The 23,223-nt window shown below is 45.5% G+C and overlaps 1 protein-coding gene across 2 annotated transcripts in view; it reads right to left on the reverse strand.

The window, feature by feature from the left end:
- Positions 1–23,223, reverse strand: part of LOC126456571 (sialin-like) — a 157,003-nt gene that overhangs the window by 56,144 nt on the left and 77,636 nt on the right. For both annotated transcript variants that reach the window (XM_050092316.1, XM_050092315.1), the window contains exons 2-5: positions 22,325–22,557; positions 6,775–7,005; positions 3,892–3,976; positions 2,087–2,307 (exon numbers count right to left, since the gene is read on the reverse strand). In XM_050092316.1, coding sequence (XP_049948273.1) covers positions 2,087–2,307; positions 3,892–3,976; positions 6,775–7,005; positions 22,325–22,557 — 770 coding nt within the window. The remainder of the gene's footprint in view (positions 1–2,086; positions 2,308–3,891; positions 3,977–6,774; positions 7,006–22,324; positions 22,558–23,223) is intronic.

Below are 23,223 nucleotides of genomic sequence, written 5' to 3' on the forward strand. Positions count from 1 at the left end.
TGGCGTAAGGCCGCAGCATTGAATGGAGATTACGTTGAAAAATAGTGTTGTGTAGCTAAAAGATTGGGGAATAACTTGGTGTATTTCAATGCTGAATAAAACAACCCCTGTTTCAGAAACAAAATGTGTTGCATTACTTATTGAACTGCCCTCGTATTTTGCACTTACCTGGCTAATGTGTTACCTATATGCCTCATCAGCCAATTTCCACTCCACCAGACTTCTCTCCTCCTACAAAATCTTGCAGTTACCTGCTCCTCACATGGAGGAGAGGACTAGTGTTTGATGGTGTAGTCTTCAGGCTGATAGCTGCTTCCCTGTCTATGACATTGTGATAGAGAATGGCACAATGTCATGTCACAGCTCTGTTTTCCACTAAGTTGTCTATGCTAGTAAATGTTTTCAGGAATCTTTAATTCATGGCTTTGTGTTCAGCCACCCCTTGCAGACTGCTATGAGCCATGCAATAGTTTTACACTGTGCTTCACCCACAGTCAATTAGATTGTCCAGTTGTCAAACTAATTGCTTCAAGAGAATCAATTCGCTTGCAAGTAATGAGGCATAGCCCCATACTGACAGGGCTCTCCTGGGGATGAATAAGTTTTTGCACATTATTCTTTCATTGTTACATATATTGTCATGAATCATCATTGAAATATTCCTCCTGTAATATATACCAACACCATCTGTTCTTTTTAAACTTTAAAAATTATTTTTAGCTTTTTTTCATTTCTGTTTATGAACTTCCATTCTTCAGTGCTCCGCCAACCTACTCATTTCTTTTTCTTTTTACCCCAATACCATCTTTCAAAACAACCAAGCTAAGGAATAAATTGTGCACCAAAACAACAATAGGCTGTGAGACTTTGTGAACCCAAGGTCAATCCAGTAGCCAATGCTAGTGGGGGAAGAAATCATAAGTATGGGTATAGTCAGGGGTTTGGGGAGAGAGCATGACACACAAATAGAGGGAGAAAGTGAAGGAGTGAGTGAGTGAGTGAGTGAAACAAAGAAAGGAAGTGCTTCAATGTGCAGTTCATGAAAAATGAATCACCATGCAAAGAAAATCACCGGAATCAACACTGTAGGGGGAATTTAGTTCTGCTTAATTGAGTAGCGCATGACATTACACAAAAACAGCCTTTTCAAGTTATGAGTAAACAAAGATAAATGGATCTGTCTTTCTTGCAATTTCTTTGTGTTTCCTGGGAAAACTCAAGGTGGCAAAGTTGAAATTCATCACCAAGTCACCTAAAAAATGAAAGAGCAAATTTTCAGTATACTCCCCATTCAGTGTATGATTTGTCCACAAGCTTACATCCATAAACTGCACTACAGTCTAAAGTAAGAAGACAGTGAGGTGCAACAACAGTCACCAGGTGGGTTCCATAAGTGGGTAAGTGGTGTGACCAATTTTTCCTGGCAATGCTAAACCACAGTGTGTTCTTAGCTGCAGGGCTAGGTAAAGAGGCATGTTAGCTTCAAAATGCACCTGTCTCAGTCACCTATGAGCTGTCAAAGTCAGGACATGTGTTCAATGAACCCAATTTCGAGACTGTGTAAAATGGCATAATGGAGCACCAACGTTGTGAGTAAAATAATCATATGGTCGTCCAAATTCCTTGTGTTTTGTATTGCATATAACAAAGGGTTCATTATATCCCATGAAGTTCACAGAACTAAGTGGGAATTGCTTGTTGTAGAATGGCCACAGAAATCTGAGCACCAACTGGATTAAATGATTATAGAATCAAAATAATTATGAAACACATATTTAATGTTCATACCAATACTGTTCCATCAATTGTTAGGTAAGAGCTCCTCACTTACCTTTATTTTGTTTAAAATAAAGTTATGTAGAATTAAATTTGATGATAATGTGAGTACAAAAGCTTTAGAGCTGACTGTTAGTATACTTTACAGAAGTACCCTATATTGGCTGCCTCTACCATTTCATATATAATTTGGCTGATTATCCATCCCTGAAGATTCTCCTTCACAATGGTGTTTATGGAGAAACATTAAACTAAGATGTGCTGTAGTATTTCCTGATACTGCTAATTTTTGTGTGACAGTAATACTCACCTTCTTTTCAGAAACATTGTCTCCAATAGCATTTTGGATGCGTTTCAGTTCTGATTCACTAATTGTAGGATGTTCTGCTGGGTTGTCATACACAAGCCACCACCAGCTGATGAACCACAATATTCCGATTGTACCAGTGACATAAAACACTGTCTGCCAGTTGAAAAAATGAATGATCATCCCACAGAGAGGAAAGGTTAATGCAGCACCCAAAGAACTACCTGTAAATTTTAGGAAAGAACCAGTGATACAGTTAATCAGTAAATCATACCAACACTGGCATGTAACTTATAATGTACTTACTAAACAAAAATCTACCTTATAATTTTATTTATTTTTTTCTCAATGAATAACCATAGATGTTTTACGTTTCAATAATGAGCAAAAGACAGCCACTCACATCCTGGAACTTCTATTATTGTAGACTAATTTTTTGATTATTTTTGTTAACCACAGGCAACTGAAATATAAATTTTAATTAGAAGTGGAATTGAACTCTCACATGCTCAGTTATTGCATATTAAAGAACTCTGATGAGGTCTTTTGTAATGGAATGTTCTGTGTCACCACAATTTAGACATTTGAGTCACTTGTACAAGTACCCGCCAGGATAGCTGAGAGCGCTAACGCGCCGCTTCCTGGACTCAGGTATGCGCGCCGGCCCCGGATCGAATCCGCCCAGCGGATTAACAATAAGGGCCAATGTGCCAGCCAACCTGGATGTGGTTTTTAGGTGGTTTTCCACATCCCGCTAGGTGAATACCAGGCTGGTCCCCACGTTACACCTCAGTTACACGCGTCACAGACATTTGAAACACGTCCGCACTATTTCACGATTTGCACCAGATGCAGACAGTTGGGGTACACTGATTCCATCCTGGGGGGTATGGGGTGGCAGCAGGAAGGGCATTCGGCCATCCCTAACACTAACATTGCCAAATCCGTTGTAACCACGCTGACCCTGAGATCGCTGTGAGATTATGGTGTCAGCGAAAGAAGAAGAAAAAGGAGTCACTTCTAGAAGTGGAAGGAGCAGCATATTTGTAAAAGAATGGTATTTTCACGGTGTACAAACACAGCTAGTTAAGCCATATCTACGCTCTGCAAACATGAGTCTACTGCTGACCAGCCTTCACATTTTATAAGCTATTGATTTCACAATTTAATCAGGTCTTCTCTTTATTCAAACAGTTTATCTAATGCTGAAGCCATAACTCAAGACAAAGGAAACGCTTTTTCTCTGTTTTGTCCCCAAGAGCTAAGGCTCCCCCTTCACATTTTATTCATAAATTTCGAAGCTTAAGCACTGAAATCTGAAGAAAAAAAAAAGTTTGCTTAGCTTCATTCACGCAGCCCAATGAGCTCTGACATGTATGCCCTACAGGAGCTTTTGCATGTGGTGATCCTGCTGCTCCTTGCACGAGGTGTTTCTGCTGCATATGCTTTCATACATACTGTCAAAAAAAATGGTACGTGATGGACTCAGACAATTTGGAACACACATCTGATACATGCTTGTGCAGCCTTACCATTATTCAGTGTAGTGTGAGGTGAGAGGTTCGAAAGTGATCCGATATTCAAACTTATTTTATATCCTGACAGTATATACTTCCCAACATGGGTTCCATATCAAAACTTTATGTGAGAAGTCCCCTCTACAACCTATAGAAGCCAGGAATAGGAACTGTAAAACACTGTATTTACAAGTTATAACTCTGCAATTCAGGTGATGAGAAGCTCAATTTCCCACACACTTAACACTAGAAGACAAATAATGCTATCAAAATAGTTAAATTTGCCCTTACCCATGAACGCACTCATAAATTTCCCCCTTTCATTGGTAGGTATCCATCTTGAGATCATGTAGCTGAGGGATGGCCAACAGAAGCCCTAATGACACAGAAGTGCATGTGCTATTTCTCATCAAAAATTTCCTTAAGAAATAAAATGCTTTACCGAGCAAATAACCAACTAGGAGAATCATTCCAAAAATAAAGAACGTTTTTATCCAAAAAGCCTCCCTATTCTGCCTTCAACATTGGCACTGTGTAAGACCTTTCTCACCGTTGGCTCCAGAACGACTAACAGTTACCAAGCATGTCAGTTATTTGATTTTAAAACGTGTAACAAAATTAACGATCCCTTCAAGTGTTAGCTTCGTAGTGTAATATAGTCTGTTATCTCCAAAGGTCCACACTATGGAAATATACAGACATAACTAACTAATGTTTATGGAAATGTGATGAATTACGCTTCAATTCGAAAATGGTAAAATGTATGTAATTGCAAATGAACGAAAGTTCATAATGATAATTGATCATGTCGACATTCACTGGGACTGACGAAACTTATGGATTGAGGAAAAAATTCGGGTCATTAATTTCAGTACTGATGGACTGATCTTGCAGTTCCTGAAATTTCGCTGTCAGAACACGAGATAATGACAGAGTTGCACCGTCTTTTCTCACGCAGTACGTGAAGGATGGAGAGAAGTTTCAAAAACACAAGTAAATAACGTGGATTGTTGTCCAGAAGCGTCGTGCTACTTCTTTATGACGTTTGCCCATGTTGTCAATTTTTTTTCTTTAAGCACTTCTAACTACTCAGCTGATTCTGTAGCTGAAATCTTGGTTCTTTCCAAGATCTGGATTTAACTGGAAGACTTTTCAATTGGCTTTGTGTGAAATGAAGCCAAAGAAGTGACTGTTCTCAAGAAACTATATTAGCAATAAAGGAGACCTATTCCGAGACAGAAATTAAGATTTCAAAGATTCCTACACACCAGTTCACTCTTGACAACTCCTGGCAGCAATGACGAACCTCTTAGTTCTAATATTACCTAGCATTTTCTTGTAATCACTATCAAAGAAGTCGCAGACTGATTTCGGTTCCTACACACACACACACACACACACACACACACACACACACACACACACACACAGTGTAAATGAGAAAATATTGAAAAGTTTTATGCGATTTTGTTTCTGTGACAAGTATCTGCACCGTCTCCATTGTGTATCACATGGGCTGCACAACCAATCTTGAGAACACTGTTCAGTTTGGAATAAACATTGTTCCTGCTCTTTTGTGCTCACCAAAGTTGGTATCAGTTATCTGCACAAAATGCGACAATCATGTCAACTATATTTTGCTTTTTTAAAATATCCGGAATATATCTAGCATAATTCCGCCGCTTCTCCACGAGTGTTCCGAAGACATTAGTTTGCACTGAACACCCTGGGTAAGATTGAAATGTGTGTCTACAACCGGATCTAGCTTTAAGCTCTTTTGATTTGATGCAATCAATCACAGACACAGGCTTAGCGCCTTTAAGTTCTGACTTAACATGTCATATGCATGGCGATAAAACTTTCACTAAAATCGTCTCGTATTTTGTCCTAGAACATGTGAATTCCTGCTCAAAGAGGTCTCATGAGGAGCAGTGCAGTCAATTGAATGGAAAGAATGACTGTTTTGGGGTATGCAGCACTTCTTCTGCGGCGATACGTTGATCTTCCTCTGTTTGTAATTTATTCGTACTACAAAGGAAGTTATGCTGCTACAAGTTCTCGCAGAAAGTGCCAACAAGTGCGTTTTTTCTTTATATTCTGCATTACATCGGCAAGCCCTCCGTGTTCAATAGAAAAAATTGAACGACACAACATACATTCTACCTTAGTACTTGTGGTTTCATCAGGAAACTGAAATCTTCTTTCATTGTTTTCGAGAAAGAACACTTTCTTTTCCCCACGTTAACACACACACACACACACACACACACACACACACACACACACAACAGTCACTGGAGCGCATTAAAGCAAGCTTGCCGAACCCAATGTTGAAACTGTGCCTATTTCTTATTGTTGTCTGCGATAGTCCCAAGACATCGTGTCGGATGCATCTACTGCAAATTCATGCCATCTAACAGCGAATAATTCGTAACTACAAATACAATTGAACATTGATAGCAGTATAACGTTATTTAACGAAAACTTGTTACATCCGTCCGTCATTTCTGCAGTAGCAAATAATCGATACGTATCGCGAAGCTTACACGTAAGTCACTGGCACTGAGCATGATTAAGGAAAATCTTCTGTTCATACCTCTCCTCAACGCGTGACCAAAATAATGCTTCTTTATTCCATCTTTGCGTTCCAGACAAAGCAAGACTCAAGAGAATGTTAAAAACTATGTCCATGACACTAACCTGACGTAAAAATAAATAAGACAGAATGAATCAAAAAAAGGGCACTGCTGATCACGAAAAAGCGGGACATTTGGGGTCCCGTTGAATATATAGCGGAACAACAGGACATAGAATGAGAAAAAGGACAGTCCCATTTAATAACAAGGCGTCTCGTCACCATACGTTGATGGCTGATTAGGCAACAACAAAGCACGTGGAGCAGTACGACAAACGTTTTCATCTGAACGGCAACAACGCAGAAAAATTACTAAGATATGAAAATAACTTAAAATAAGTTTTATTTCATGATCTTGAATAAAAATGTCTGGGGGAAACAAATGTTCTGTATTTTTAGAATGACCCTCGTAAATTCTATTTTTACAAAATTTCATCAAACTTTATATTTATTCTAGGTACGAAGATTGTTCATTTGGCATTTATAAACAACCAGCTGTTCATATGTAATTAGCTATCTCGAATAAGACATGTACTCACCCCACAAATTCCCTGGAAAACCCTGAGGGCCACCAGAGCTCTGTAGTCAAGTGATGCAAAAAGTGGTATTAGTAACGTTGTTAATGAAATCATAAGGTTGCTGAAGCCAAATACAATCTTTGTGCCGTAGTATTGACCCATCATTCCTCCAGGTACCTGCGCTGTCCAGTAGAGCCAGAAAAATGCTCCCATGACAACGTTTTGTTCATGTTCGTCCCAGTCAAATCTGTTCTGAAAAACATGATTGAAATTCATTCATGAGTTTTTACAAGAACAAATTTATAATTTGATAAAAAGACTTTTCAACACTTTCGTGACAGACAGAGAGAGAGAGAGAGAGAGAGAGAGAGAGAGAGAGAGAGTGTTTTCATCGATAATCTCTTTTCCGATAGTCCTGAGCACCTGTGCAAAAGCTGTAAAATTAAACCAACATTCTCAGTAATATCCAGTAGAATGGCCAGGAAGGGCGTCCCACGTCACCAATCGTGAGTTGCGCAACGTTACTTGCGCCACTCTTCAGCACGTCAACGTGCCGCGCAGGCTCAGTACCAGTTTACGGCTTGTGTGCTCTCCGAAGAAGGCGGTTAGCACGCCGAACTGACGTAACCCGTTTGATGTCCATCTAACATCCAGACGCTTAGTGAAACATGTAACACCGAGTAACAGTCTCGTAGCGATGACCCGCGATCAACAGGAATAGCTGTGAGCACTAAATGTCATACAATGTGACAGAACTGCGCGCTGTACTTCTGGAGGCAGCTGTGATGGCTGTGGAGACCCAGAAAATATGAAACTGTCTTTATGCGATCAATTTAGATTCTAGACGATTAAGAGAACTCCTTGTAGAGGAAGCTAATTGAAACCCTCAGGGAAGTTTAGTACTGGTCAATATGCAACGAAGTGATTATATATATTAGTGTGTGTGTGTGTGTGTGTGTGTGTGTGTGTGTGTGTGTGTGTGTGTGTGTGTGTGTGTGTGTGAGCGCGCGCACAGGGTGCGATGCTCAATTTGAATTTCCCGCCATATCTTAATTCCGCCGAATGTCGCGATTGACGTTCTCGAAAACCATAGGCATCTCATACAGTCAGAACCTCAAAACGGCTGTGAGGTTACGGACAAGTGCGGAGTACAACCGAAAAGCCGCGATTATCAACAGTCTTGGCCCATTGAAATAGTTTGATTTTTCTGGTAACAAATGAACTGGTCACGACATTTTGGCCAAGTATAATGCTTCGGAAAAGTCTGGGGAAGGTATCGCTAACAGGGCGAGGAAACCTCACTCTAGGAAACACGTGCCACGAACTGCGGCAGTCATCGAAGAGGCTCAAGCGATGATATCGGAGGACCCGAAGCAATCGACGAGGAAACTGGCATCAGAATTTGGATGTCAGCGAGCGAACAATGCGTCGGATAGCAGAGGAGGACCTCATGCGAGCTATTTAGTCCAAAACCGGCTCTCGGATAATGTTGACATGTTTCGGTCAAAGGAGTTGTGGCCCCCGAACAGTATGTTTGGAGCGTGGTCGAAAGAACTACCAATAAGACGAGGCACTCTAATGTCGCATTGCAGCGCACCGCTATCGAAGCGGCATTCGTGCTGTTTTAAAAAGTGTGCGCAGTCGCTTCAGGACAAGATTGGAGGCGGTCATTGGGGCTGCAGGGGGGGGGTTACATCGAGTAATGTTAGTCTTGAAAGATACTATTTATAGTAAAAGGATTGTCATTTGTATTTTGTTTTAATAAATTTGCTTTTAAAAGAAGTTTCATTTGTCAGGATTTAAGTGACACACACACACACACACACACACACACACACACAGTGTCCCAGCTATCTTGTCCACCCAACCACTCTGGCACAATGGTCCGCCCCCGGTAGCTGAGTGGTCAGCGTGACAGACTGTCAATCCAAAGGGCCCGGGTTCGATTCCCGGCTGGGTCGAAGATTTTCTCCGATCAGGGACTGGGTGTTGTGTTGTCCTAATCATCATCATTTCATCCCCATCGACGGGCAGGTCGCCGAAGTGGCGTCAAATCGAAAGACCTGCACCAGGCGAACGGTCTACCCCACGGGAGGCCCTAGCCACACGACGTTTCATTTCTGGCACAATAACAGCTATTCGAAAATGACTTTCACCGGTATCAATGTAGGGCTGGGGCCCATGAATGTACATATTTGGAAACATTGTAAAATGAAAGCATGTGTGTTTTTAATACAAACTTATGTTTTTTAAATGGACCTACACTTTTTCTTCAACAATACATAGCATGACAAAGCACATACACAATGGCGTTGATTGCATCGCAATATTCCCATTACATACAGAGATATTGAGACGCGAAGTTGACGCTTGAAACACCCGACATGTGCTGCTAGCGCACGTCCTGAAGCTCAGGCGTGAACCCCATGCTGCCCGTAATCGCGATGTGATTGATATGTGTAATCACACCTCCATACTTATCAAGAGGTCCGAAACGAATAATACGGTCTGCTGCCATCAACTCTCATAAGCACATAATGGTTTCCCCTCTTGCACGTTTTACGTATTTACGTACACAATATGAACCAGTACCGATCGGTGTATACCCGTCAGGTTGTCTTATTTATCCTGCACACCCAAAATAAGGTTTATCTAATGCATTATATGACCCATTGTGCCTGTCGCGCAGGGCCTGGCTCTACCTAGTCAAGTGTCCAACGTAGTTCCCACTACTGCCACAGTTACCACTTCGCCTTGTTTATGATTTGCGACCCATGCAAACTCCTGTACGCCACCACCCTCCGAGCATCCCATTTGTTGTTGCTTTGGCGTGCAGTACACCGCTTGCCGGTGTAGTCGTGCATCAGAGTAATCTAGTGACGGCACGGAGGTAGTACACATTGTGAATAAACTTTGTGTTGTGGAACTTATACTGTGCATGTGCTTTGTCATGCTATGGATTGCTGAAGAAAAAATATAGGAGGTCCATTTAAAAAAATCATAAGTTTGTGTTAAACACACATGCTTTCGTTTTAGAAAGTTTCCAAATATGTACATTCATAGGTCCCAGCCCTACATTGATACCGGTGAAAGTCGTTTTCCAATAGCTGGGACACACACACACACACACACACACACACACACACATATATATATATATATATATATATATATATATATCTCTCCGACAGCTAGTTTTGGACTAAATGGCTCGTATGAGGCTGTGGGGCGGCGGCGCGGTCTTTTTCTACGAGAGCCTGAAAACTATTTCTGTGATCAGCCAGAAAGCGATGGAGAACATACTGACCATAGTTTCCAGTCCGCAAGCCGACATTCTTGTCCAGCCCTCTGAAAGAAATATTTCTATTCTCTGTTTACTCAGCGAGATTATAAATGAAATCTCTCTAACCTAAACAGCGTCATGAGCAGTTCCCATTAAATAGTTTTTCCCCCTGACTTCTAATTATCAAAATAATTGCTCGCCACAAAAGTGAAAATAATTGAATAATTGTCACTACTTGGCACGCAGATTTGTTAATATTGCAGGCCGGGCACTAACATTTACTTCTGCGAAATCTAAGCGATCAAGGACGGTGTACAATCCTCAGGAGTTCGTTTCCTGTTTGTACCGGAAACATGAGTTTAGTTGCAGCTTGGCTGTGACGTCACCCAAGCAGCGCGTACTCAGGCGTTTGACTGATGCGGACCTTACGGTAGCCGTGAGCGAAGTGAAATCCATTCACTGCCTCTCACCCCGTATTTATACACGGGGGCAAAGGACGGCCGACGGAAACACCTGCCATCCACTCTATCAGTACCTAAATGGCTGCTTTCGCCGAACACACATTGTTTTATAACACTATCGCGTATTAATTTAGAATTTTAGCATGAATGCAGTTAAGTAGGATTTAATCAGAGAATAAGTTTTAGCTCGCCTGCATTTAAACTTGGCCGTGTAGAATTTTTAGAACGGAACATAGAACATGACCTCTGAACCAAAACTTTGAGAGATCTTGTATTGATTTTTATTTACATCAAAGTCTTGGAACTTGGTATAGCTCTGTCTTATGGATTTCATCGGGTGCTGCAATCAAAACTTTCTATCATTATCATAAATAACAATCTACTACAAATAGGCCTATGGACGTTTTTGTTCCAAATTTAGTTTTCAGTAAATTATTGGATAAGTATTAGAGGTAGCTTAATGGAGTCATTTTTATACTAAACTGAAACGTCATACAATTTTTCATATTTCTAATTGTAATTGCAATATTCAGCGCCTTCAATTTTTCTCAAAAACATGGATTCTGACCAAAATATTGCTCTAATGAAGTTGAGACTTGTACCAGTTAATTTTGACATACATCTGCGCAATATGATCGATTTTTTTGGTCATAGCTTTGTTATTTAGCGCAACTTGTTTTTTCTTAAACGATGTATTTAGGGAAAGATATTCATGCGATCATTCTCAGATTTGACACAACAATGTACTGTAGCATATGTTGACCTAATTTGGAGAAGCAACTTTAATTTTTAGCTTCATTCTTAAATTGTGGTGCATACTTGTGTGTCACGCACAGACGCGTTATGGTGACGTGGCGCTAGCATCAGAGAACTTGGGCGAGTCCCGGCACAATCGCTCACCTCTGCATCTCTCAAATGACACAGCACTTGTTTCGCCACAAGGCCCTCCTCTGGTATCCGATGCAATGTTCGCTCACTAACATTCAGTACTGACGCCAATTTCCCCAGCAATTGCGCAGGGTCCTCCGAAATCGGCGCCTGAGCCTTTGCGATGACAGCCCATGACGTGCGCATACCCAGAATTCATTCATCCAGTATTTGAGAATGGGACCACTTAGTCATTTGAACTGTACACAACTTCCAGTCTGTACGAAACTGCTTCTCGCTGACCTCGGCAAAATGATGAAAGGAAAAAGGTTAGTTACTATATTTTCGCTGTTCATGCAGTGAAATAGCCTCAGCAAGCGTGAAGTTTTGATTTTATAGTTATTTGCTACTAACTTTATTGGCAACACATTCGTCAGACTGTAGTCACGTATCGCGCTGGATGTGCCTAAAAAATCATGTCATCGGATGACACCCAGTTCAGGAGACAGGACGACATAAAAATTGAGCTGAGTGAAAACGGAACTGCAGGACGAAATTCGCTAGGGATATAAGGTGAAATGTGTGAGGTGTGTAAAATGTGTGATAGTGTCGGAAGTTCCATGCGGCTTTTTGCGGATGATGCTGTAGTATACAGAGAAGTTGCAGCATTAGAAAATTGCAGCGAAATGCAGGAAGATCTGCAGCGGATAGGCACTTGGTGCAGGGAGTGGCAACTGACCCTTAACATAGACAAATGTAATGTATTGCGAATACATAGAAAGAGGATCCTTCGGAACGATTTGAAGTGGAATGATCATATAAAATTAAATGTTAAGGCGGGTGCCAGGTTGAGATTTATTGAGAGAACCCTTAGAAAATGTAGTCCATAAACAAAGGAGGTGGTTTACAAAACACTCGTTCTACCTGTACTTGAGTATTGCTCATTAGTGTGAGATCGTAGCTGGTCAGGTTGACAGAGGAGATAGAGAAGATCCAAAGAAGAGCGGCGCGTTTCGTCACAGGGTTATTTGGTAAGGCGTGGTAGCGTTACGGAGATGTTCAGCAAATTCAAGTGGCAGACTCTGCAAGAGAGGCGCTCTGCATCGCGGTGTAGCTTGCTGTCCAGGTTTCGAGAGGGAGCGTTTCTGGATGAGGTATCGAGTATATTGCTTCCTCCCTCCCCCCCCCCCCCCCTCCCCACTTACACCTCCCGAGGAGATCACGAATGTAAAATATGAGAGATTCGAGCGCGCACGGAGTCTTTCCGGAAGTCGTTCTTCCCGCGAACCATATGCGACTGGAACAGGAAAGGGAGGTAATGACAGTGGCACGTAAAGTGCCCTCCGCCACACACCGTTGGGTGGCTTGCGGAGTATAAATGTAGATGTGATATCTTGCGTATGTGTACAAAAATGTGGATGAAAGACTCCTCAACCTCTAGATCGATTTCAACCAAAATTGGTACACACACTGCTTACTATCTGGAAAGAAATACTACGGAGGTACAGAGGTAAGAACCAGCAACCTCTTAGTGCTTTGCCAGTTTCGTAATGCTGTAGAAAGAGAACCATTGCTCAGAATTACGTCAAATTCTAACAGATTATTGACGCAGGGGGAAACGTCATGGAAGAAAAAATTTACGGAAGTTTCACTCATAGATGGCTCCGAAAGTGTCATATGCACACTAACAAATGTGCGGCACACGGTTGTTGCTTAGTTTGCGACCGAGACTCCCAACATGACTGTCCCCATGAACGATCGCACGATGTTGCTAAAGATCATTTACAAGAACGGTGACTGTGTCCTGGTATACCTCGAAAAGTTTCGGACATTCAATGATAACAAAAAAGGCGTTATTTCAATGTCGCGACGAACTGGCCAAAGCGACGAACTGGCCAAAGCGACGAACTGGCCAAAGCGACGAACTGGCCAAAGCGACGAACTGGCCAAAGCGACGAACTAATTTTTCAGTGCTCCTGTTTCATTCCCTCCTGTGGCATGATCACAGGCATGTGTGAAACTGACATGTATGAATAAATAGGAAAGGGTCCCTCTAACACCCTCCCCCCGCCAGTTCTCCCCAATTTGACAACACCCGCCACCATTTATTGAGAATTTTAAAAATGTGCCTTTACAGAGAAAAATTATAAAGGATTGCTAGATACCTGCAGGTAGGCAAACACTTGCTACACCTATGGCGCCAGTTGTCTCCTTGCAGGCGCCTAGCACTGCTTCGAAGGCTTTCTCTGTGAAGGAACATTTCCAACATTCTCGAGAATGTGTGTTTGGGACACATCACTACAAGAAAGTGAGTCACGGACTGTGGGAAACTGGGAAATAAAAGAATATAAGCTTCTGAGGTGTGGAAGTGTGTTGACAATTAGGTGGATGAATAAGACAAGACATGATGAGGCTTCCTGCGGAATCAGCGAGGGAGACATGTAGTGAACACTGACATGAAGAATGACCAGGATGGTTGGTTGGTTGGTTGGTTGGTTTGGGGGATTAAAGAGGCCAGACTGCTATGGTCATCGGTCCCTTTTTCCAAAGACAGAGAACACCCACAGAGAATAAAAACGAGGAACAGAAGAGATCACAGACGATACAGAACAAGAGAAACTGAGACAAAGACAAGACAAAACGAACTGAAACCACACAGAGTGTGACGGTGGTTGGCCGACCATAGAAATAAAAAAGGAAAAGCCAACCACATAGAAACACATTAAAAAAAATCAGTTTAAAATCATAGGCCAAAGGCCAGAATCAACACAAAACAATAAAATAAAACAGAAACACTCAGATTAAATGATAAAATCCCCCTTCCCGAATAAAACGTAAAACTAAGTCAGCCATAGTGGAGTCGTCTGTTAAAAGGGCAGGGAGCGTATCAGGCAGCGCAAATGTCTGCCTGACCACAGCTAAAAGGGGGCAGGCCAACAGAATGTGGGCCACTGTCAAAGCCACCCCGCAGCGACATACAGGAGGGTCCTCCCGGCGCAGTAAATAACTGTGTGTTAGCCAGGAGTGGCCAATGCGGAGCCGACAAAGGACGACGGAGTCCCTGCGGTTGGCTCGCATGGATGACCGCCACACAGTCGTCGTCTCCTTAATGGCACGGAGTTTATTGGGTGTAATCCGATCGCGCCATTCAGCGTCCCAAAGCGCAAAAACTTTTCGGCGGAGGACTGCCCGCAAATCAGTCTCTGGGAGGCCAACATCCAGAGATGGTTTACACGTGGCCTCTTTCGCCAGGCGGTCAACATGTTCATTGCCTGGGATACCGACATGACCGGGGGTCCACACAAAGACCACAGAGCGGCCGCAACGCGCAAGAGTATGCAGGGACTCATGGATAGCCATCACCAGACGAGAACGAGGAAAACATTGGTCGAGAGCTCGTAAACCGCTCAGGGAATCGCTACAGATCACGAAGGACTCACCTGAGCAGGAGCGGATATACTCTAGTGCTCGAAAGATGGCGACTAGCTCAGCAGTGTAAACGCTGCAGCCAACCGCCAAGGACCGTTGTTCGGAATGGTCCCCGAGAGTTAGCGCATACCCGACACGACCAGCAACCATCGAACCATCGATGTAAACAATTCCAGAGCCCTGATACGTGGCAAGGATGGAATAAAAGCGGCGGCGGAAGGCCTCTGGAGGGACCGAGTCCTTCGAGCCCTGTGCCAAGTCGAGCCGAAGGCAAGGGCGAGGAACACACCACGGGGGTGTACGCAGAGGCGCCTGGAAAGGAGGCGGAACAGGGAAAAACCCAAGCCCGCAGAGAAGCTCCTTGACGCGTACGGCGATCGGACAACCCGACCGGGGCTGACGGTCCGGCAGATGGACGACCGACTGCGGGAACAGGACACGGTAATTTGGATGCCTGGGCAAACTAAAAACATGGGCAGCATAAGCAGCCAGTAATTGTTGGCGTCGTACCCACAGTGGAGGTACACCGGCCTCCACTAGTACGCTGTCCACAGGGCTGGTGCGGAAAGCACCAGTGGCAAGGCGTATGCCGCTGTGGAGAATTGCGTCCAGCACCCGTAACGCAGATGGGGATGCTGAGCCATAAGCCAGGCTCCCATAATCCAGACGGGACTGGATTAACGCCTGGTAGAGCCGCAACAGGGTAGAGCGGCGCCCCAGCGGGTGTGGCTCAAGCATCGCAGAGCGTTTAGATGCCGCCAACACGTCTGTTTCAGCTGCCGGATATGAGGCAGCCAAGTCAACCGGGCATCGAAAACCACCCCCAAAAACCTGTGGGTCTCCACCACAGCAAGGAGTTCGTCGGCAAGATAAAGCCGCGGCTCAGGATGGACTGTTCGGCGCCGGCAGAAATGCATAACTCGGGTCTTGGCTGCCGGAAACTGAAACCTATGCGCTACAGCCCAAGACTGCGCCTTACGGATAGCGCCCTGTAGCTGACGTTCAACAGCTGCAATGCCAGTAGAGCTGTAGTAAAGGCAGAAGTCGTCAGCATACAGGGAAGCGGAGACAGAATTTCCCACGGCCGCAGCAAGCCCGTTAATGGCTATTAAAAACAGACAGACACTTAAAACAGAGCCCTGTGGCACACCGTTCTCCTGGACGTGGGAGGAACTATACGAGGCCGCGACTTGCACGCGGAAGGTACGACACGACAGAAAATTGCGGATAAAAATCGGCAGAGGACCCCGAAGACCCCATCCATGAAGCGTAGAAAGAATGTGAAGACGCCATGTCGTATCGTAAGCCTTCCGCATGTCGAAAAAGACAGCGACCAGGCACTGACGGCGGGCAAAAGCAGTACGGATGGCCGACTCCAGGCTCACCAGATTGTCGGTGGCGGAGCGGCCTTTACGGAACCCACCCTGAGACGGAGCCAGAAGGCCCCGAGACTCCAGTACCCAATGCAAGCAACTTACAAAGAACGTTGGTGAGGCTAATGGGACGGTAGCTGTCCACCTACAGAGGGGTCTGTCCAGGTTTCAAAACGGGGATGACAATGCCTTCCCGCCATTGCGACGGAAACTCCCCCTCGACCCAAAGACGGTTGTAAAGATCGTGAAGGCGCCGCTGGCAGTCCACTGAAAGGTGTTTCAGCATCTGACAGTGGATGCCATCTGGCCCAGGAGCGGTATCAGGGCAAGCAGCTAGGGCACTGCGAAATTCCCACTCACTGAATGGAGCATTGTAAGATTCCGGGTGGTTCGTGCGAAACGAAAGGCTCCGACGTTCCAGCCGCTCTTTAATGGAGCGGAAGGCCTGGGGGTAATTCGCAGAAGCGGAACTCATAGCAAAATGCTCTGCTAAGCGATTTGCAATGACGTCGGAGTCAGTACAAATGGCTCCATTCAGTGAGAGCGCAGGGACGCTGGCAGGGGTCCGATAGCCGTAGACGCGTCGAATCTTGGCCCAGACCTGCAAGGGAGTGACATGGAGGCCAATGGTGGACACATACCGCTCCCAGCACTCCTCCTTGCCTTGGCGGATAAGGAGGCGGGCCCGCGCACGCAGCCACTTGAAGGCGATAAGGTGGGCTAAGGAGGGATGTCGCTTGTGACGCTGGAGCGCCCGCCGGCGATCTTTAATCGCTTCAGCGATCTCAGGCGACCACCAAGGCACAGCCTTCCGCCGAGGGGACCCAGAAGAACGGGGAATGGCAGATTCGGCGGCAGTAACGATTCCGGTGGTGACCGATTGAACCACGGCATCAATGTCATCAGTAGAGAGAGGCTCAAAAGAGGCGGTGGAGGAGAACAAATCCCAGTCAGCCTTATTCATAGCCCATCTGCTAGGGCTATGAGAAGAGTGACGCTGTGGTAATGACAAAAAGAGCGGAAAGTGGTCACTACCATACAGGTCGTCATGCACACTCCATTGGACAGACGGTAAGAGGCTATGGCTACAGATGGAAAGGTCAATGGCGGAGTAGGTGCCATGCGCCACACTGAAGTGTGTGAAGGCACCATCATTTAACAGCGAGAGATCGAGCTGCGACAATAAATGCTCAACGATGGCGCCTCGACCTGTGGCCACTGACCCACCCCACAGAGGGTTATGGGCGTTGAAGTCGCCCAATAGCAAGAAAGGTGGTGGCAATTGGGCGACCAGTGCAGCCAGGACATGCTGCGAGACATCACCATCCGGTGGAATGTAAAGACTGCAGGCGGTAACAGCCTGTGGCGTCCACACGCGTACAGCGACAGCCTCTAAAGGCGTCTGGAGAGGGACAGACTCGCTGTGCAGAGTGTGAAGGACATATATGCAGACGCCACCAGACACCCTTTCATAAGCAGCCCGGTTCTTAAAATAACCCCGATAGCCACGGAGGGCGGGGGTTCGCAGTGCTGGAAACCAAGTTTCTTGGAGAGCAATGCAGAAGAAAGGGCGAAGGCTGATAAGGTGGCGGAGCTCAGCTAGATGCTGGAAAAAACCGCCGCAGTTCCACTGGAGGATGATATTGTCCATGGCTGAGAAAGGCGTGAAAGGACTCGGAAGGCAATTTACGCCGCTTGTTCACTCACTGCCACCGATTCAGTACCCATACGAGAGGCATCCATGGCGTCTGAGGGACCAGCGAGATCAAGGTCCTCAGCGGACGCTAGAATCTCGACTTCATCCTCAGACGCAGAGCGCGAAAGGTGCGGTGGGGTTGGTGCCACCGCAAGTTCTTTGGCTTTAGAGGTCTTTTTCTTGGACTTTTCTCGCTGAACCTTGGGTTTCACCGGCTGGGAAGGCTTCACCGATTCAGTCTTCGGGACAGAGGAGGATCGTGAAGCCCTACGCCCGGCCACTGGCGAGGACTTATGCCACTGGCGGCCGTCATCCTTCCCGCTGGTGGAACCCTGGGAAGGGAGGGTCCCAAGGGAACTCTTACGGGCGAGAGTAGCTGAAGAAGTTAGACGCTTCTCCGGATGAGAAGCGGGGACGAACGTCCCCGACGGGTGGGATGAGGTTGCTCCTGAGGTAGGTGGTGCAGGAGCAACCGGTTGGGTAGAGCCCCCCACGGGCAAGGGGGCAGGAGGAGTCTTACTGCTTATCGAGCTGGCTGGAAGTCTCGAAACTGATGGGGCTAGCACAGGTGTTGTAGCAGCTGCATAAGAAGATGTCATTCTCACAGGATGGAGTCTGTCATATTTCCTTTAGGCCTCAGTATAGGTCAGCCGGTCCAGGGTCTTATATTCCATGATTTTGCGCTCTTTCCGAAAGACTTTGCAGTCAGGCGAGCAAGGTGAATGGTGCTCCCCGCAGTTGACGCAGATGGGAGGCGGGGCACATGGAGTATCGGGATGAGATGGGCGTCCGCAATCTCGACATGTGAGGCTGGAAGTGCAGCGGGAAGACATATGGCCGAACTTCCAGCACTTGAAGCACCGCATCGGGGGAGGGATATAGGGTTTGACGTCACATCGGTAGACCATCACCTTGACCTTTTCCGGTAACGTATCACCCTCGAAGGCCAAGATGAAGGCACCGGTAGCAACCTGATTGTCCCTCAGACCCCGATGAACGCGCCGGACGAAATGAACACCTCTACGTTCTAAGTTGGCGCGCAGCTTGTCATCAGACTGCAAAAGGAGGTCCCTATGGAAAATAACACCCTGGACCATATTTAAACTCTTATGTGGTGTAATAGTAACGTTAACATCCCCCAACTTGTCACAAGCGAGTAACCTGCGTGACTGGGCGGAGGATGCCGTTTGTATCAGTACTGACCCAGAGCGCATTTTAGACAAGCCCTCCACCTCCCCAAACTTGTCCTCTAAATGCTCGACGAAGAACTGAGGCTTTGTGGAGAGAAAAGACTCCCCATCAGCTCTCGTACAAACTAAGAATCGGGACGAATAACTGCTACCTCCATCCTGAGACCTACGCTCTTCCCACGGCGTGGCCAGGGAGGGGAACGTTTTCGGATCGTACTTCTGAGCATTAAATTGAGCCCGAGAACGCTTAGAGACTGCTGGTGGCTGGCCGCCAGCGAGAGATGATGTACCACGCTTCATTGAGGGTCATCCGCCCTGATGCCACCTACTCCGACCAAGGGCCCTCCCCATGGGCGCCACCCAGCCACAGCAAAGGCCACCTGGCAGGATGGCCATTGCCGGGAGTCCCGATGCCCCAGGGAGATGGGCATCTACTCCTTGGCATACGTGGGGAGTTAACGGCGCAGGCATCAGCAGAGCGATCCCTGTGTTGTCAGGGGGCTACAACCAAGAGGGTACATGGCGGCCCCACCACAACGGACAGGCTACCGTGCTGGATCTTAGGTGCAAAAAAGGCCAAGGTCGTCGTCGCAGTTAAAAGAAACACTGCAGAGTGCAGCGTGGTAATCGCCCAAGAGATCGAAAACGAGCGGGACACCATTGCAACGACGAGAAAGACGGCTAAAGGTCTAATTGCACGACGAATACAGTGCACCATGTAAGGCGCCCTTCCCCAATTGGCTCGCTCTTCGGAATAATTTAGAAAGATGGAGGTCAAACCCGAGAGGGGACCATCACATAAGGCCGAAACGTGTGAGACTCCTTTTAGTCGCCTCTTACGACAGGCAGGAATACCTCGGGCCTATTCTAATCCCCGGACCCGCAGGGGGGAATGACCAGGATGAGGGGACATTTGTTAAGATGTCAGATTAATTTCCATGATACTTGAGTACACAGTAGAAGGTAACTGTACGGGGAAGACAGACTGGAAAATATCCAACAAATAACTGAGGATGTGGGATGCAAACGCTAATCTTGAGATGAGGTTTGCTTGGGCGACGAATTTGTGGTGGGTCATATCAAACCAGACAGAAGACTGATCACGAAAAAGGAAAATAAAAAGTATAGTAGTAATTGTACCGAAACCCTACCCCTCAAATTAAGATCCGTTTTTGGCATGGGTGGAATTCAAACTCAAGCCAGCCATTCTCATTTATATTTCCCGTGTCTCATTAAATCATGTGAAGTGAATGATGGTATGGTTCGTTCGATAAGGTTACTGACATACTCCTTTCCCATCCTTCTCCATCTACACTGACCTTGCCAACACAGACAAATTTTGATCGACCTGCCTTACTGGCATCTTAAGCAGGCATTTCTACTGCTAGGAGCTTACTTATGAGTTTTTAGAGCAATGAAAATGTGACCACCTGTAAGAGACCTGAAGAACCAACTTTTGCAGCGCATATGTACAAGAAGAGTCAATGAGATTCTAGAAGGTACTGACAGGGAGCTATGTAGACTCCAGTGCTGTGGGCAACTGCGCTATATTTCTCAGTTGAGGATCCGTGTCAGCAACAGCCCGATAGATGTGGTCTCACGGACTCTCAATTGGGCTTAAATCCAGAGTCTTTGTGGCCAGGGGAGGACAGCAAACACGTCCTGGTGCTCTTGAACCCACGCACGTACACTGTGAGCATTGTCCTGCTGGTAAAAGCCATCATGCCAACGAAAAACGATGTAGGGATGGAAAAGGATGGCCACATACTTGGGTTGAACCTTTGTGCCTTCCAAAATGACGATATCATCCAGAAAATGTCATGAAAACATTCCCCAGACTAACACTCCCTCCTGCCAGGACCCTTCCGACACCTGTTGCAGATAGTTTGCTTTCAGACATTTCAAGCCATAAACGCCAATGGCCATGTGTCCGATAGAACATAAAATGTGATTCATTTGAAAGGGCCACTGTCGGTACTTTGTGGACGTCCAGTTGCTGTATTAGCATGGAAATTCCAGCCTTTGTACATGAAGCACGCGCCTGCTGTGGAGGCCCAAACACAGCAACGTTCGCTGAACGGACTTCGAGGAAACACATTTGGCAAACCCGTGGTTCATCTGGGCTGTCAGTTGCTCAACGGTTGCGCGTCTTTTCGCCTGTAATCATCCCTACAGCGGTCTTGCACCCCTATCTATGGCCTGTGGTATAACGCGGTTGACTTGGCACCGGTTTTGGGTAGCGCCAATTTGCCATGCACAGTATACGTTAACCATGGCGACACCCAACAGTTTACAAATTTAGCCGTTTCGGAAATGCTTCCACTATTAGTCTAAAAACAATGATCATGCCCTTTTCGACGTCAGATAAATCGCTCCGTTTCCTCATTACGCCAATGACTGAACTGTTTTCGGCATCCCCAGCACACTTTATGTACCCTACACTTCTAGTGCTGCCACCCGCCGCCTGTGAGTATTTACTGCACGTTGACGTCGAACATAGCGCTGGTCATAATACTGTGAAAGGACCATGTAATTAAGACACAAAGTGAATAAATACTCGTGCAAAGTACCCATCAGCCATCAACATCCGTTGTACAGTTACTTCTTGAGGAAATAGAGGCTGTACTCGTTGCAGAGTCGATGGTGCTCTCAAAGTAAAAGTACGTAAGAAAATACAAAGACGCAGTGGGGAAGTAGTTTTCTGGTCATTTGACTTGTGCACAGTCAAAAGATTCTTCTGTCATAAAATAAAAATGCTAAAAAAAATTGAAACTTTGTTAAAATTAAAAAGCATGTTTACCTTATACAATATTTGTGTGTCTTTACGTTAGTTTTACATCGTTCGCACCACTGTTAAACTGCTCCTTGCAGTGGCAGGAATGTGTGGGTTGCAAGATGTTTTGATGTTTGTTATGCTACCTCTGATGGTATTGTTTATAATGTTACACTTTCGTAATTTCCGTGTTCCACATTAGATCCGAAGAAGGTCTGCGTGGTAAACGACCAGTAGTCATCAATAAAAGATTGTGATCCGGTGTTTCTTCATTTATTAACAACCGACGTAAAAGATCTTATGACATGGTCTCAATTGTAAAATGTTATCAGTCAGCTGACTTAGTGATCCTAAAGATTCTTAGGACTGGAGTGGTGAAGTATTGAAGTTTGGATTTACATATCGTGAGGAGGCGAACAACAGATGGAAGCCAATTTTAGAGTAACTCCCGCTCCGATTTCTTATAGTCAGTTTTCATTACTGCTCATAAAACAGTTACCTCATCATCATCTTCGTCGATTAGCTCGACGTGAGGATGGCTCTTGTTAAGCGTGTAGTTGCTGGTTATGTTGAAATCAGGTTGGTAGCATTCGCTGACCACTGCACTCCCGTCTGACGATTGTTTCTTCACCATGGAGACTATAGCGATGTTGATGTTGCTCCTGATCATGTAGTTGACTCCACAGCCCAGGAAAGTGATATACCACAGCACAGTGGTGCATGACAGGCATCCTGTAACAGAGCATTAGGAAAGTGTTTCTCAGTTCATCTGAAAATCGTTTTTGTTATAACGGGAATACGTTTATTTACAGGTTGCTGGAGTCATTGTAAGTTTATTTGCGTTTCCTGTTTCCCATACTGTCACTTATGATTCAGTTTCAGTGAAGGATAACGTATGTTAATGGGCAAGATAGTGGCATTCTACACAGAAACGCCAAAGAAATTGGTATAGGCATGCGTATTCAAATAGAGACGTAAAGAGGCGGAATACGCGGCTGCGGTCGACAAAGCCTGTGTAAGACAAGTGTCTGGCGCAGTTGTTAGACGGTTACTGCTGCTCCAATGGCAAGTTATCAAGATTCAAGTGAGTGTGAAAGTGGTGTTATAGTCGGCGCACGAGCGAAGGGGCACAGCATCTCAGAGGTAGCTAAGAAGTGGGGATTTTCCGGTACGACCTTTTCAAGAGTGTACTGTAAACAGTCTAGATACGACTGACCGGTGGCACGTACGTAAGCACTCTGATCATCTGCATCCATTCACGTCCACGGTGCATTCTGACGGACTTGGGCAATTCCAGCAGGACAATGCGACACCCCACACGTCCAGAAGTGCTACAGAGTGGCTCTAGGAACTCTCTCCTGAGTTTAAACACTTCCGCTGACCACCAGACTCCCCAGA

The sequence above is a fragment of the Schistocerca serialis genome, chromosome 2 (genome assembly GCF_023864345.2).
Source record: "Schistocerca serialis cubense isolate TAMUIC-IGC-003099 chromosome 2, iqSchSeri2.2, whole genome shotgun sequence".
Lineage (NCBI taxonomy): Eukaryota > Metazoa > Arthropoda > Insecta > Orthoptera > Acrididae > Schistocerca > Schistocerca serialis.